The 15,201-nt window shown below is 49.3% G+C and overlaps 1 protein-coding gene across 1 annotated transcript in view; it reads right to left on the bottom strand.

Annotated features, from left to right (window-relative positions):
* LOC119272707 (uncharacterized protein At4g15970-like) overlaps positions 1–4,188 on the bottom strand; it is a 5,633-nt gene extending 1,445 nt beyond the window's left edge. Inside the window, exon 1 of the mRNA XM_037554131.1 lies at positions 3,808–4,188. Coding sequence (XP_037410028.1) covers positions 3,808–4,017 — 210 coding nt within the window. The 5' untranslated portion in view covers positions 4,018–4,188. The remainder of the gene's footprint in view (positions 1–3,807) is intronic.
* Between the last annotated feature and the right edge of the window lie 11,013 nt (positions 4,189–15,201).

The following is a 15,201-nucleotide window of genomic DNA, read 5'->3' as shown; positions in this document are numbered from 1 at the left end:
TGATGTAGTGAGCGCATTGATGTTAAAAAAACGGAAATGCAGGCAGAGTCTCTGTCACCAGGATTCGAATAAGTCGGATGATTTCCTCGGGAAATCATCCGCCTAACCAGCCGTCCGATCTGACGGGGGTTGCCGTTGGATCGTAGCACAGCCTCGTCTTCCTTCCATGTACGCAGCGCAGCAGTTGGATCGCAGCACAAATCTCGTCTTCCTTCCCTGTACCAAGCACAGCAGCTTCCATGGCAGCACTGGTGGCGCCGCCGACGCTCCATTGCAACCTCCGGCGTGCTTCACTGCAGCTCCGGCAACGCTCCATTGCAACCCCGACGACCTTCCGGCGTGCTTCATTGCAGCTCCGGCGACGCTCCATTGCAACCCCGACGACCCTCCGGCCTGCTTTACTGCAGCTCCTGGCGACGCTCCATTGCAACCCCGACGACCCTCTGGCGTGCTTCACTGCAGCTCCGGTGATGCTATATTGCAACCCTGACCCTCCGGCGACGCTTCACTGCAGCCGCGGTGGAGCTCCAATGGCCCCAAGAGCTCTCCAATGCAGCTCCGCCACCGGCGACTTGCAGCATCAGCAGGTTGTATCGCAATGCTGTGGCCATGGATGCGTTGCTCTGCATTGGAGCACAGATGGTCGTCGACGAGCGCGGCGCATCGCCGGCGGTACCGACGAGCGAGCGCCTCCCCCGTACGCGTTGCGTCGCACCCTCGAGGATGCAACGCCGCGGCGGTGGCGTGCGGACTTCGCCGTCTCTCCATTTGTGGTGGGATGCAGGAGCGTGGTGGAGCCGTCGCTCCCTTTTTCGCAGCACCGTGGCCGAAGTACGCCATGGGGGCTCTCCTCTTCTCGCGAGCAGAGATGGGAAAGAGAAAAAAGTGAGCGGGGATGAAAACGTGTGGAGGAGAGACGGGGTGAAGAGATAAGGCCGGCTGAGCGAAGCGGTGGAGGGCGAGAGGACACGTGTCGATCAACGGGAGCGGCTTGCGTTTCGTTCTTTTCATCCGACTTTAAACAAACGTTTTCCTTGGAACTCAACACCTACAACAACGGTCGGAGAGAGCTAACCAGTTGACCTAACAAGTACTTGTGAAAAATCAGAGCGTGGCGGTATAAAAGAACCCGGACAGCTTTTTTGATATAGTTCGAACTTTCCTCGGAAATTGTTATTTTTTATAGCAACGCACAAAGTTTGAATAAAGAAGACAAAAATTTGAAAAACTCGGACAAATTCCAAAAAATAAAATAAAAGCGTGAACATATTTCGGCAAAACAAATTATGGAATTCTTGAACATTGACTGAAATAGCGAACATTTATTGACTTTTGAGAACAAAAAATTGAATAATGGGAACAATTTTTGTAAAGCGCAAAGATAATTTGAAATTCCTGAACATTTTTTTAAAAGCTCGAACAATTATAGAATTTTGAGAACAAAAATTGAAAATGTGTTCATGTTTTGAATTGTTAAATAATTTTTTAAAAGCTTGAACATTTTTTGAAATTTCAGAACATTTTTTGAAAACACGAACAATATTTGGATTTCTGAGACAATTTTTAATATTATGAATAGTTTTCTATATTGGTAACATTTCTTGACTTGTTGAACAGTTTTTCAGAAGCATGAACATTTTTTTTAAATTGCAGAATATCATTTGAAAACAGGAACATATTTTAATATTCTGAATAGTTTAAAAAACACGAACATTTTTTGAAATTTCGGAGCATTTATTGAATTTATGAACAAAAATCAGAAAACATGAAAGTTTTGGAAATTTGAAAACAATTTGCAGAAAATGAACATTTTTTGAAACTTTCATGTATTTCTAGAAATTATGAAACAAATTTTAGAAAACAAGAACATTTTTTGAAAAAATAGGAACATTTCTTTGCTTTTTCGGAAAATCCTAAACATTTTGTAGAACTGCGAACTTGTGTTGAAAAAGAAAAAAGAAAAACAAAAAGAAAGGAAAAGGAAAAGAAACAGAAACAGAAAAAAAAAGGTGAAAAAACCAGCAAACCGATAAAAGAAACGAAAACCCGGTTCAGGGAACCTTCTAGAAGGTTTACAAAACCGGATTGGGCAGTTCCTAAGGTATCTATGTAAGTGGGCCGGCCCAAGCAGCGTCACTCGGTCGTTCCCATGTGCGAAGCGGCGGCATTTTGCCGCAATGAGCGGCCAATAGGAAATTCCGTGTGAAGCTAGTCCACTGTCTGTAAAAGTGGAACTGAACGAGGAGTACAAAAGCCCATTTTGGCCGTGCTTTTAGACGACACCTTACTGACAATAAGCCAAAATTATACTAGAAAAAAAAACAATTAGACCTTATCAATCTTGATACTTCACCCGTTCCTTTATACTAGGAGTATATTTGTTTTTCAAAAGTCAAACGAGTGCATGTTTGACCAAGTTTTTAGAAAAATATATCAATATCAAAAATACAAAATTTATATCATTTGATCCATCATGAAAAGTAGTTTCATATTTTATCTATCAAGTATTGCTGAGGTTTTTATTTCATTCTATAATCTTGATCAAATATTCTAATAATTGACTTGCATGGAAATCAATACTATGAGATAGAATGCAATAGAAATAGAAACAAGGATAGCGAACGGGTTACCTACTCCTAAGGGTCAAAGCAAGCCCTTTAATTCAATTCGTTATTCTGGAACAAAGTATATTGTACTCTGTTTTTTCTAAGTAAGAGCATCTCCCGATCCTTCTTCCTCCTCTGTCCTTTATCCCTACCACGAGGTTCCATTGTCGTTATTGATCACCTTCTTGCTCTTCCACTATTTGTCCATCCTCCTTGAGTCGCCGACTCTTTGCACCTCTTAATTCTCTCAACACGATTAGTTGCCCCACTCATCTTCACCCCCTCCCTTCTCTCCTTTTCTCTTCTTTCATCCTCCCGATGTCTGCTTGCCACTTATCTTCTTCGTAGCGGGCCACATAGTGTGTGTTGCGCCTTGAGCCCAAACATTGATTTGCTCCGAAGATATTTTGATGAAGCAATCATAGATTTGAGCCATTGGATCGATCATACATACTCTTTCCGTTCCAAAATACTTGAAGTTCTAGCTTTGTCCCAAGTTAAACATCATTAATTTAACCAGATTTACATTAAAAAATGCTAATACACACACCATCAAATATATACAGCACAATATGCAAATATATTTTATGATGAATGTAGTGAAACAACTTTAGTGTTGTAAATGTTTGTATATTCTTATATAGACTTGGTCAAATGTGATGAAGTTTGACTTAAGACAAACTATAACTACATGTATTTTGGAACGTATGGAGAAATTAGGGCCTGTTCGGAGTCCCTCCGCTCCATGAGGCCGCTCGCCGAGCACGCGGAGTTCCAGTTAAAAACCGTGAAGAGAGTGAACAGGTACTCCGCAGATTCTTAAATTTCAGGGAGAGGGCGGATTGCCGAACAACTCCTTAACATCACCCGTCTGGTATTCATAACATAAAATTTATCATAGAAGGAAAATCTTCATCGTACCTACTGAAATTTATCCATGCAAGTGTTTATCGAAAAAAACTTTCGCCCCGCTTTATAAATAAAGCAAACCGCCACAGAGCACACATACATGAACTAGTTCAAACACACGCACTCAAGTCTTACACATAAGTACGAAGGTTCTGCTGAGGGCACAACTCAACAAGGTCCATGCAAGTGTTTAGCCCCCTCAAGAGCTGGGCAAATGGATAAATAAAAACATGGGATGGAGGTGAACACGTGTGCATGGATAAATATACGATGGGCTTGCTTTCTTGATTACCTCATGTTGCTGTGGTGCCGGAGCCGTCCCTGGGGTCCCGCCGTTGCTGTTCCCCAGCCAGCTGCCGGAGACGCTGGACAGCTGCTCGCCCACCCGGTCGGAGGCCAAGACGAAGAGGAGGATCGTGGGCAGAGCTGCCCCGAGGAAGAACGGCACCACGTGGTGGCCGCTCAGCTTCAGGCTCCCCTCCTTCACCGACCCCATCGACATAGCTCTCTCCGAACCACGACGCAGAGATAGATAGCTAGCTCGTCGAGCGATCGATCGGCAAGAATACGAGGAGGTAATTTCTACGGTTGTCGAGCAAGAATAGCTCGTCGAGCGATCGATCGATCGTAGCTAGCCTATGCTACCCAGGGGGGCAGGCAATTTCTACGGTTGTCGACGCGGCCGGGGATGCGGTTTTCTACTGGTATACTCTTCACCGGACCGAGGGAGTACTTGTCAACGATGCGATTGTGTGTGCAAATGTGGATGTTTTGGATTTTCCGGATGCTTCTTTTTATTGACGCGTTCAGTTTAGTTGCACGCGGTCAGAGGTCACTACTTTGGACCACCTGTGCGTAGTAACCCGCTGAACGTCCGGCTAGGGCGACCTTGCTGAATATCCATACCCAAGCGTAGAAACAGTAGTAGACTGAGGTAGAAGAGCACCCACGGCACGGCACGGCACAGACCGATGTTTCAGAGACTTGTTTGCAGCGGAAATGACGGGATGGAACATTGTATTCGGAGACTTGTTTGCGCCTCGATGGGCAAGAACGGTCAGCGCGCATCTATATATGCACCGTGAAATATATTGGAGATTCGTGCATCCGGATTTTGCTGATATATATCATATATTCCGAAACATTACGGAATGTTAAGATGCGCCCTCAAGCAAGAAAAATATCTGATGAGACTAGCCAGAAGTTTAACGAGTGCACTCTTGTTTTGTTGGTACACAACGAAACATTATATTATATATGATGATACAGTTTGAAATCAAGCGAGGACCCAACAAATATCGTTAGGATAGAAAGTCGTTTCTCCTTGATTGACCAATGCAGTTGACCTCTAATCGCCGACACAGGTCCAACTTAATTAGTGTGCATGTATTTATTATCCAAGAATAGCGTTTCTCCAAAATAAAAAAAGGGAAATATCATTCACCTATCAGTACAAGTGCATTATGAAATATTTGTTGGAAATATGCCCTAGAGGCAATAATAAAATGGTTATTATTATATTTCTTTGTTCATGATAATTGTCTATTGTTCATGCTATAATTGTGTTATCCGGAAATCGTAATACATATGTGAATACATAGACCACAACACGTCCCTAGTAAGCCTCTAGTTGACTAGCTCGTTGATCAAAACATAGTCATGGTTTCCTGACTATGGACATTGGATGTCATTGATAACGGGATCACATCATTAGGAGAATGATGTGATGGACAAGACTCAATCCTAAGCATAGCTCAAAGATCGTGTAGTTCGTTTGCTGTAGCTTTTCCGAATGTCAAGTATCATTTTCTTTAGACCATGAGATTGTGCAACTCCCGAATACCGTAGGTGTGCCTTGGGTGTGCCAAACGTCACAACGTAACTGGGTGACTATAAAGGTACACTACAGGTATCTCCGAAAGTGTCTGTTGGGTTGGCACGAATCGGGACTGGGATTTGTCACTCCGTATGACGGAGAGGTATCTCTGGGCCCACTCGGTAATGCATCATCATAATGAGCTCAATGTGATCAAGTGGTTGATCACGGGATCATGCATTACGGCACGAGTAAAGTGACTTGCCGGTAACGAGATTGAACGAGGTATTGGGATACCGACGATCGAGTCTCTGGCAAGTAACATACCGATTGACAAAGGGAATTGTATACGGATTGATTGAATCCTCGACATCGTGGTTCATCCGATGAGATCATCGTGGAGCATGTAGGAGCCAACATGGGTATCCAGATTCGGCTGTTGGTTATTGACCGGAGAGGCGTCTCGGTCATGTATGCATGTCTCCCGAACCCGTAGGGTCTACACACTTAAGGTTCGGTGACGCTAGGGTTGTAGAGATATTAGTATGCAGTAACCCGAAAGTTGTTCGGAGTCCCGGATGAGATCCCGGACGTCACGAGGAGTTCTGGAATGGTCCGGAGGTAAAGATTTATATATGAAAAGTCAAGTTTTGGCCATCGGGAAGGTTTTGGGGGTTACCGGTATTGTACCGGGACCACCGGAAGGGTCCCGGGGGTCCACCGGGTGGGGCCACCTATCCCGGAGGGCCCCATGGGCTGAATTGGGTGAGGAACCAGCCCCTAGTGGGCTGGTGCGCCCCCCCCCTTGGGCCTGCCCTGCGCCTAGGGTTGGGAAACCCTAGGGGCGGGGGCGCCCCCCACTTGGCTTGGGGGGGAAGCCACCCTTGGCCGCCGCCCCCTTGGAGATCCATCTCCCTAGGGCCGGCGCTCCCCCCCCCCAAGGCCCCTATATAAAGAGGGGATGAGGGAAGGCAGCCGCACCCTTGCTCTTGGCGCCTCCCTCTCCTTTCGTAACACCTCTCCTCCCAGCTTGCGCTTGGCGAAACCCTCCCGGGATCCTGCTGCATCCACCACCACGCCGTCGTGCTGCTGGATCTTCATCAACCTCTCCTTTCCCCTTGCTGGATCAAGAAGAAGGAGACGTCTTCCTAATCGTACGTGTGTTGAACACAGAGGTGCCGTCCGTTCGGCACTAGGTCATTGGTGATTTGAATCACGTCGAGAACGACTCCATCAACCCCGCTCTCTTGAACGCTTCCGCGCGCGATCTACAAGGGTATGTAGATGCACTCTTCTCTCCCTCGTTGCTAGATGACTCCATAGATTGATCTTGGTGATGCGTAGAAAATTTTAAAATTCTGCTACATTCCCCAACAGTGGCATCACGAGCTAGGTCTATGCGTAGTTACTATGCACGAGTAGAACACAAAGCAGTTGTGGGCGTCGATATTGTCAATTTGCTTGCCGTTACTAGTCTTATCTTGATTCGGTGGCATCGTGGGATGAAGCGGCCCGGACCGACCTTACACGTACGCTTACGTGAGACTGGTTCCACCGACTGACATGCACTAGTTGCATAAGGTGGCTGGCGGGTGTCTGTCTCTCCTACTTTAGTCGGATCGGATTCGATGAACAGGGTCGTTATGAAGGGTAAATAGAAATTGGCAATTCACGTTGTGGTTTTGGCGTAGGTAAGAAACGTTCTTGCTAGAAACCTATAGTAGCCATGTAAAAACTTGCAACAACAATTAGAGGACGTCTAACTTGTTTTTGCAGCAAGTGTTTTGTGATGTGATATGGCCAAAGGATGTGATGAATGTATATGTGATGTATGAGATGATCATGTTCTTGTAATAGGAATCACGACTTGCATCTCGATGAGTATGACAACCGGCAGGAGCCATAGGAATTGTCTTTATTTATTTATGACATGCGTGTCAACATAAACGTCGTGTAATTACTTTACTTTACTGCTAAAGCGTTAGCCATAGTAGTAGAAGTAATAGATGACGAGACAACTTCAAGAAGACACGATGATGGAGATCATGATGATGGAGATCATGGTGTCATGCCGGTGACAACGATGATCATGGAGCCCCGAAGATGGAGATCAAAAGGAGCAAATGATATTGGCCATATCATGTCACTATTTGATTGCATGTGATGTTTATCATGTTTTACATCTTATTTGCTTAGAACGACGGTAGCTTAAATAAGATGATCCCTCGCAATAATTTCAAGAAAGTGTTCCCCCTAACTGTGCACCATTGCAAAGGTTCGTCGTTTCGAAGCACCACGTGATGATCGGATGTGATAGATTCTAACGTTCGAATACAACGGGTGTAAGCCAGATTTACACACGCAATACACTTAGGTTGACTTGACGAGCCTAGCAAGTACATACATGGCCTCCGAACATAGAAGACCGAAAGGTCGAGCATGAGTCGTATAGAAGATACGATCAACATGAAGATGTTCATCGATGTTGACTAGTCCGTCTCACGTGATGATCGGACACGGCCTAGTTAACTCGGATCATGCTTCACTTAGATGACTGGAGGGATGTGAGGGAGTCCTGGATTAGTGGGTGTTCGGGTAGACGGACTATACCTTCAGCCGGACTCCAGGACTATGAAGATACAAGATTGAAGACTTCGTCCCGTGTCCGGATGGGACTTTCCTTGGCTTGGAAGGCAAGCTTGGCGATGCGGATATTCAAGATCTCCTACCGTTGTAACCGACTTTGTGTAACCCTAACCCTCTCCGGTGTCTATATAAACCGGGGGATTTTAGTCCGTAGGAGAACTTCATCACACAACAATCATACCACAGGCTAGCTTCTGGGGTTTAGCCTTCTTGATCTCGTGGTAGATCTACTCTTGTACTACCCATATCATCAATATTAATCAAGCAGGACGTAGGGTTTTACCTCCATCAAGAGGGTCCGAACCTGGGTAAAACATTGTGTCCCTTGTCTCCTATTACCATCCGCCTAGATGCACAGTTCGGGACCCCCTACCCGAGATCCGCCGGTTTTGACATCGACATTGGTGCTTTCATTGAGAGTTCCTCTGTGTCGTCGCTTTTAGGCCCGATGGCTCCTTCGATCATCAACAACGATGCAGTCCAGGGTTAAACTTTTCTTCCCGGACAAATATTCGTCTTCGGCGGCTTCACACTGCGGGCCAATTCGCTTGGCCACCTTGAGCAGATCGAAAGCTACGCCCCTGGCCATCAGGTCAGGTTTGGAAGCCTAAACTACACGGCTGACATCCGCGGGGACTTGATCTTCAACGGATTCGAGCCACAGCCAAGCGCGCCGCACTGTCTCGATGGGCATGATATAGTTCTGCCGCCGAACAGCGCCTTGGAGGCCGCACGCGCATCGGTTCCGACCATTGATTCGAAGCCTACTCGCCGATCGAGGATCAACGGTTAGACGCTGCCTCAGGGGCTGCGATCTCAGAGGCGATCGAGCCGAACTCCAGCCCCACACTCCGCATGGCCCGTGACTCCGAGGAGCCGGATTCCTCTCCGAACTCCGAGCCCCCCGCACCCCTGCCAATCGAATCCGATTGGGTGCCGATAATGGAGTTCACCGCCGCGGACATCTTTCAGCACTCGCCCTTCGGCGACATCCTGAATTCCCTAAAGTCTCTCTCTTTATCAGGAGAGCCCTGGCCGGACTACGGTCAGCAAGGTTGGGATGCGGACGATAAAGAAATTCAAAACCCACCCGCCACCCACTTCGTAGCCACTGTCGATGACTTAACCGACATGCTCGACTTCGACTCCGAAGACATCGACGGCATGGACGACAATGCAATAGACGAACAAGAACCAACACCTGTAGCGCGCTGGAAGGCCACCTCGTCATATGACATATATATGGTGGACACTCCAAAGGATGGAGATGGCGATGAAACAGCGGGGACGATACCTCTAGGAAACAGCCCAAGCGCCGGCGTCAGCGGCGCCGCTCTAAATCCTGCCAAAGCAAAAACGGTGACTTCGGCACAGGAGATAATGCTACTCCGGATAACGCCGAAGGACACCCCCTCCAGCAAGATTCAGCACAGGAGGACAAAGAAGCCAGCCCTCACGAGAGGGCGGCGGACCAAGAGGTTGAGGACGATAATTATACGCCTCCCTCTGAAGACGATGCAAGCCTCGACGACGACGAGTTCGTCGTGCCAGAGGACCTCGCCGAACAAGAGCGTTTTAAACGCAGGCTTATGGCCACGACAAGTAGCCTCAAGAAAAAGCAGCAACAGCTTAGAGCTGATCAAGATTTGCTAGCTGACAAATGGACTGAAGTCCTTGCGGCCAAAGAGTATGAACTCGAACGCCCCTCCAAGAGTTATCCAAAGCGCAGGCTGCTACCCCCACTAGAGGAGGAAGCACCTGCATCACCAGCGCATGACATGGCCGACCGGCCGCCTCGTGGCCGCGACAGAGAGGCCTCTCGGCCCTCCACTCAAGCCATGCCCCGGCGCCGCGTCAAGCATACTAAGGCACGAGAAAATGCACCCGACCTGCGCGACATACTGGAGGACAAGGCAAGGCAAATAAGATCGATCTATGGATCGCGCAGGCGCCCCACGGCACGTGACGGTGACCGTCACTCCAGATGCAATGAATCCGGCCGAGCCGAACTCAACAGACGAAGCTCCTTTGAGCTGCGTCGTGATATAGCCCAATACAGAGGCGCCGCACACCCACTATGCTTCACAGATGAGGTAATGGATCATAAAATCCACGAGGGCTTCAAACCCGTAAACATCGAATCGTACGATGGCACAACAGATCCTGTGGTATGGATCGAGGACTATCTCCTTCATATCCACATGGCCCGCGGTGATGATCTACACGCCATCAAATACCTCCCACTCAAACTTAAGGGACCGGCCCGGCATTGGCTTAACAGCTTGCCAGCAGACTCAATCAGTTCTTGGGAGGACCTGGAAGCCGCATTCCTTGACAACTTCCAGGGCACTTATGTGCGACCACCGGACACCGATGACCTAAGCCACATAATTCAGCAGCCAGAGGAATCGGCCAGGCAATTCTGGACACGGTTCCTAACAAAGAAAAACCAGATAGTCAACTGTCCGGACGCAGAGGCCTTAGCGGCCTTTAAGCATAATATTTGTGACGAGTGGCTGGCCCGGCACCTGGGACAGGAAAAGCTGAAATCTATGGCAGCCCTCAGGACACTCATGACCCGCTTTTGCGCGGGAGAAGACAGCTGGCTAGCTCGCAGCAACAACTTAACCAAGAACCATGGTAATTTGAATACCAAGGACAAAAGCAACAGGTCGCGTCGGAACAAACAAAAGCGTCGCGTTAACAGTGATAGCAACAAGGATACGGCAGTTAATGCCGGATTCCGAGGCTACAAATCCGGTCAACAGAAAAATCCATTCAAAAGAAATACTCAGGGCCCGTCCAGTTTGGACAGAATACTCGACCGCTTGTGCTAGATACATGGCACCCCCGAAAAGCCAGCCAATCACACCAACAGGGATTGTTGAGTGTTCAAGCAGGCAAGCAAGTTAAGAGCCGAAAACAAAGACAAGGGGTTGTATAGCGACAACGAGGAGGAGCCCAGGCCGCCGAACAACAGCGGACAGAAGGGATTTCCCCCGCAAGTGCGGACGGTTAACATGATATACGCAACCCACATCCCCAAGAGGGAGCGGAAGCGTGCGTTACGGGACGTATATGCGATAGAGCCAGTCGCCCCAAAGTTCAACCCATGGTCCTCCTGCCCGATCACCTTTGATCGAAGGGACCACCCCACTAGCATCCGTCACGGCGGCTTCGCCGCATTGGTTGTAGACCCAATCGTTGACGGATTTCATCTCACAAGAGTCCTCATGGACGGTGGCAGCAGCCTGAACCTGCTTTACCAAGATACAGTGCGAAAAATGGGTATTAGATCCCTCGAGGATCAAGCCCACCAAAACGACCTTTAAAGGCGTCATACCAAGTGTAGAAGCCAACTGTACAGGCTCAGTCACACTGGAAGTGGTCTTCGGATCTCCGGATAACTTCCGAAGCGAGGAGTTAATCTTCGACATCGTCCCGTTCCGCAGTGGCTATCACGCACTGCTCGGGCGAACCGCATTCGCAAAATTCAACGCGGTACCGCACAATGCATACCTCAAGCTCAAGATGCCAGGCCCTAGAGGAGTAATCACGGTCAATGGGAACACCGAACGCTCCCTCCGAACGGAGGAGCACACGGCAGCGCTCGCAGCAGAAGTACAAAGCAGCCTCTCTAGGCAGTTCTCTAGTTCGGCCTTCAAAAAGCCGAACATGGTCAAGCGCGCCCGGAGCACCCTACAACAAGACCGCCTGGCATGTTCCGAGCTAGCGTAGCAATACGGCCCCAACCCCAGCCCTCACGATATAGCAAAACCAGTGCTTCGCGTACATAACTACGCACTTGAAATACCATGGGCACAGGGAAAGGGGCACTATCACGGCACGCCCGAAAAACGGCCTAAACCGCACCAGGGGCTGCCGGATTCCTTTTTTCTTTCTTCCTTACTCTCAGGACTCCATACTTCGGACGACCCGTTCGGCAATTCAACTGTCGCGCAAACGATGCAAGATCCAGGAAAGCAGACAAGCCACGCCGCATTATGAAACTCCCAGGTGGTCTCTATTACGAGCAGTATACCTGTTTTTTCGTACAACTCCGCGGTCTGCCCATGGCCAGGACATGTTAAATAGTCCAATTTCTTTTGCTTATCGCACTATTTGTATCGTTCCGCTTTCATAGCAGCCTTTCTATAAACAATGCATAGCTTTTTGTCTATTTTTCACATTATCCTCTTTTTATATATATGTTTATTAATAACATGTTGCATCCGTACACCATGGTACGGCAAAAATACGCCAGGGGCTTCAGTACGGCGTGAGAAGTCCGTACACTTTCACAAGTGCGGCACCCCGAACTTATAGCACTATATGCATCGGCTCTGAATCATGATTTGGGTCAATAGTTGGGTTTGCCCGGCTCCTATGTTTTGGTGCCTTACGTTCCGCTATATCGGCTAAGATAACACTAGGAGAACTACTGCGATTGTGCCCCAATTGAGCTGGGCTGAGCACCTCAGTAGAGAAAGCTAAAACTGATTGTCATGATGAGGCGAGAGACGGGTCGCTGTTCGAGAGGTTTTTCGAGTCCTTAAAGACTTATGCCGCTTCGAGCGAGGAACCGGCTATGTCCGGCCAAGGCGTGGATAGCGCCCCTAACTCGGTCTTCCGAATACTAGGGGCTTCGCCAAAATTTAAAATTATAGAGTTTTATGGCTAAGTGAGAGTGTTCAAGCATTATAGTCTGATTGCCTTGTTCGTTGTGCTGAGCGCCTCCCTCGACGGACCTAATCATGGAAAAAAGAGCGCTCAGGTTTATCCCGAACACCCCGGCACTAGTGGCATGGGGGCAGAAGCCGACGACTGGCCATCTCTCAAATTTTTTTTTGATAAACGGCCGCAAAGAAAGTAATATTTTAAATTCAACAAGCATTGCTTAGTGCATATGAACAAGTTTTCAGTGCATAGGATAACACGAGCGAGTTCATTCAAAAATTACATCCCTGGTGCATTCATCCGCCATAAGGCGGGCACCAGCCAGAACATCCTTATAATAGTTCTCGGGCTTGCGATGTTCCTTCCCCGGCGGCGGCCCGTCCCTCACAAACTTCTCAACGTCCAGCTTACCCCAGTGCACCTTTGCACGGGCAAGGGCCCTACGGGCACCTTCGATGCAGACGGAGCGCTTGATGACCTCGAGCCTTGGACAAGCCTCCACCAGCTGCCGCACCAGTCCGAAGTAACTCCCAGGCAGGGCCTCTCCAGGCCACAGCCGAACTATGAAGCCCTTCAGGGCCTGTTCGGCCGCCTTGTGGAGCTCGACTAGCTGCTTCAGCTGATCGCTCAAGGGCACAGGGTGTCCGGCCTCAGCGTACTGAGACCAGAACACCTTCTCCGTCGAGCTGCCTTCCTCGGCTCGGTAGAATGCGGCGGCATCGGATACGCTGTGGGGAAGATCTGCGAATGCCCCTGGAGAGCTCCAGATCCGGGTAAGTAACAAGTAGTTTACTTTTACATGTCTGCTTTGCATAGAGAATGTCTTACCCGCCGCTATCTTTTTCACCGCATCCAATTCCTGGAGGGCCTTCTGGGCTTCGGCCTTGGCAGATTCAGCAGTCTTAAGGGCCGCAGCAAGCTCGGACGCTCGCGTCTTCGAGTCGAGCTCCAAACTCTCATGTTTTTTCATGAGAGCCTGAAGCTCTTGCTGCACCTTGCCGACCTGCGCCTCAAATTTCCCCCGCTCGGTGCGCTCCGTGGCCGCTTTCTTTTCGGCCTCGGACAACGCCTGCTTAAGGGTCGCCACCTCAGTTGTGGCCCCTACAAATAAGCAGTATACTCCTGTCATTTTTTGCAATTGCGCCTTCTTATAGGCATTTTTTCTATAAGGTATCTCTTACCTTCTTTCTCCTCGAGCTGCCATTTGGCAAGGCCGAGCTCTTGCTCGGTCCGCTCGAGGCCCTGCTTCAGGGCACCCACCTCCGTAGTCAGTGCGGCGGTGGCCAGCAGCGAAGCGTGCATACGTATATTGACTCCTTTTTAGTTAGACTCCTGCGATATTTAATAGATCCTCTATTCGGCTTTCTTTCCGAACGCCAAACAGAGCATCAGGGGCTACTGTCTACGCGGTAATATTTTTACATATTTTACTTACCTCGAAGCCTGTTAGAAGGCTAGCACAAGCTTCGGTCAGTCCGCTTTTGGCGGACTGAACCTTCTGGACCATCGTACTCATGATGGTACGGTGCTCCTCGTCGATGGAGGTGCCCTCAAGCACCTCCAGCAGATTGTCCGACGCCTCCGGCTGGACGGAGGATGCCGGCTCAATAGGCTTGCTCCTCTTGGCAGGAGTTCGCCTGCCACGGTCCGGAACCGTTGACGATTCCGGCGCGGTGTCCGGCTTAAAGCCGGACTTGGAGCCCTGGGGGGTCTTGTCCCCTTCACTCCTGGAGTCCAGGAGGTCGCCTCGCGCTTCCTCCTGGACCACCTCCTCTTGCCCTGGAGCTTGTCGCGACGCCACTTCGGCGTCATCCACGGCACAGGGGGAGGCAGCGGGCGAAACTGAATTCACGTCCGATGAATCCAGGGAGCCGCTCGACGACTCGTCGAGCCCGTCCTTGGGCGGGCTGCATGATCATATTCGACATTAGGGAAAGTTGTGCAACAAAAGGAATATCATGAGTTACTCTGGTATCCGAACACTTACGATTTCGCCGGACGCTTGGCCCTGTCCGGCCATCCCTCTTCGTCCTCGTCGGCGTCGGGGGCATAGTCCGGCGGAGGGATTTTCCTCTTCTTGGACCATTCGGCCTCCCCTACTAGGGCGGCCTTCCTCTTCTTTCCTCCCCCCGCTGGAGGGGGAGAGGTTTCTTCTTCCTCCTCCTTATCGTCACGAGAGGAGTGCGTCTCGGACTCGTCGGACGACGAGTCCGACACCATCATATTCCGGGAACTCTTTCAAGTCCCCGTGGCCTTCTTCTTCTTGGCCTTCTTCTCCGGCACCACATAAGGTGCCGGAACCAGCAACTTCACTAGGAGAGCAGGGGCTGGGTCTTCGGGCAAGGGAACCGGACAGTTAATCAGTCCGGACTGCGCCTGCCAATCCTGTTAAAGGTAAGGGAGTTTAGATCCCGCATAGAGTCAAACTATGAAAGAAAAACGTAACATCCTGTAAAAGATGGAAATATCTCACCTCGCCAGCAGGACGCTGCAAGCTGAATCCACGGTCTTCGGAGGCGGATGTGGGAGCCTCGGCGCCTTTGGTTA

Source organism: Triticum dicoccoides, chromosome 3A (genome assembly GCF_002162155.2).
Source record: "Triticum dicoccoides isolate Atlit2015 ecotype Zavitan chromosome 3A, WEW_v2.0, whole genome shotgun sequence".
In the NCBI taxonomy this organism is placed as follows: Eukaryota; Viridiplantae; Streptophyta; class Magnoliopsida; order Poales; family Poaceae; genus Triticum; species Triticum dicoccoides.
The sequence above is the reverse complement of the archived record's forward strand: the minus strand, read 5'-3'. Positions and strand labels throughout refer to the sequence as shown.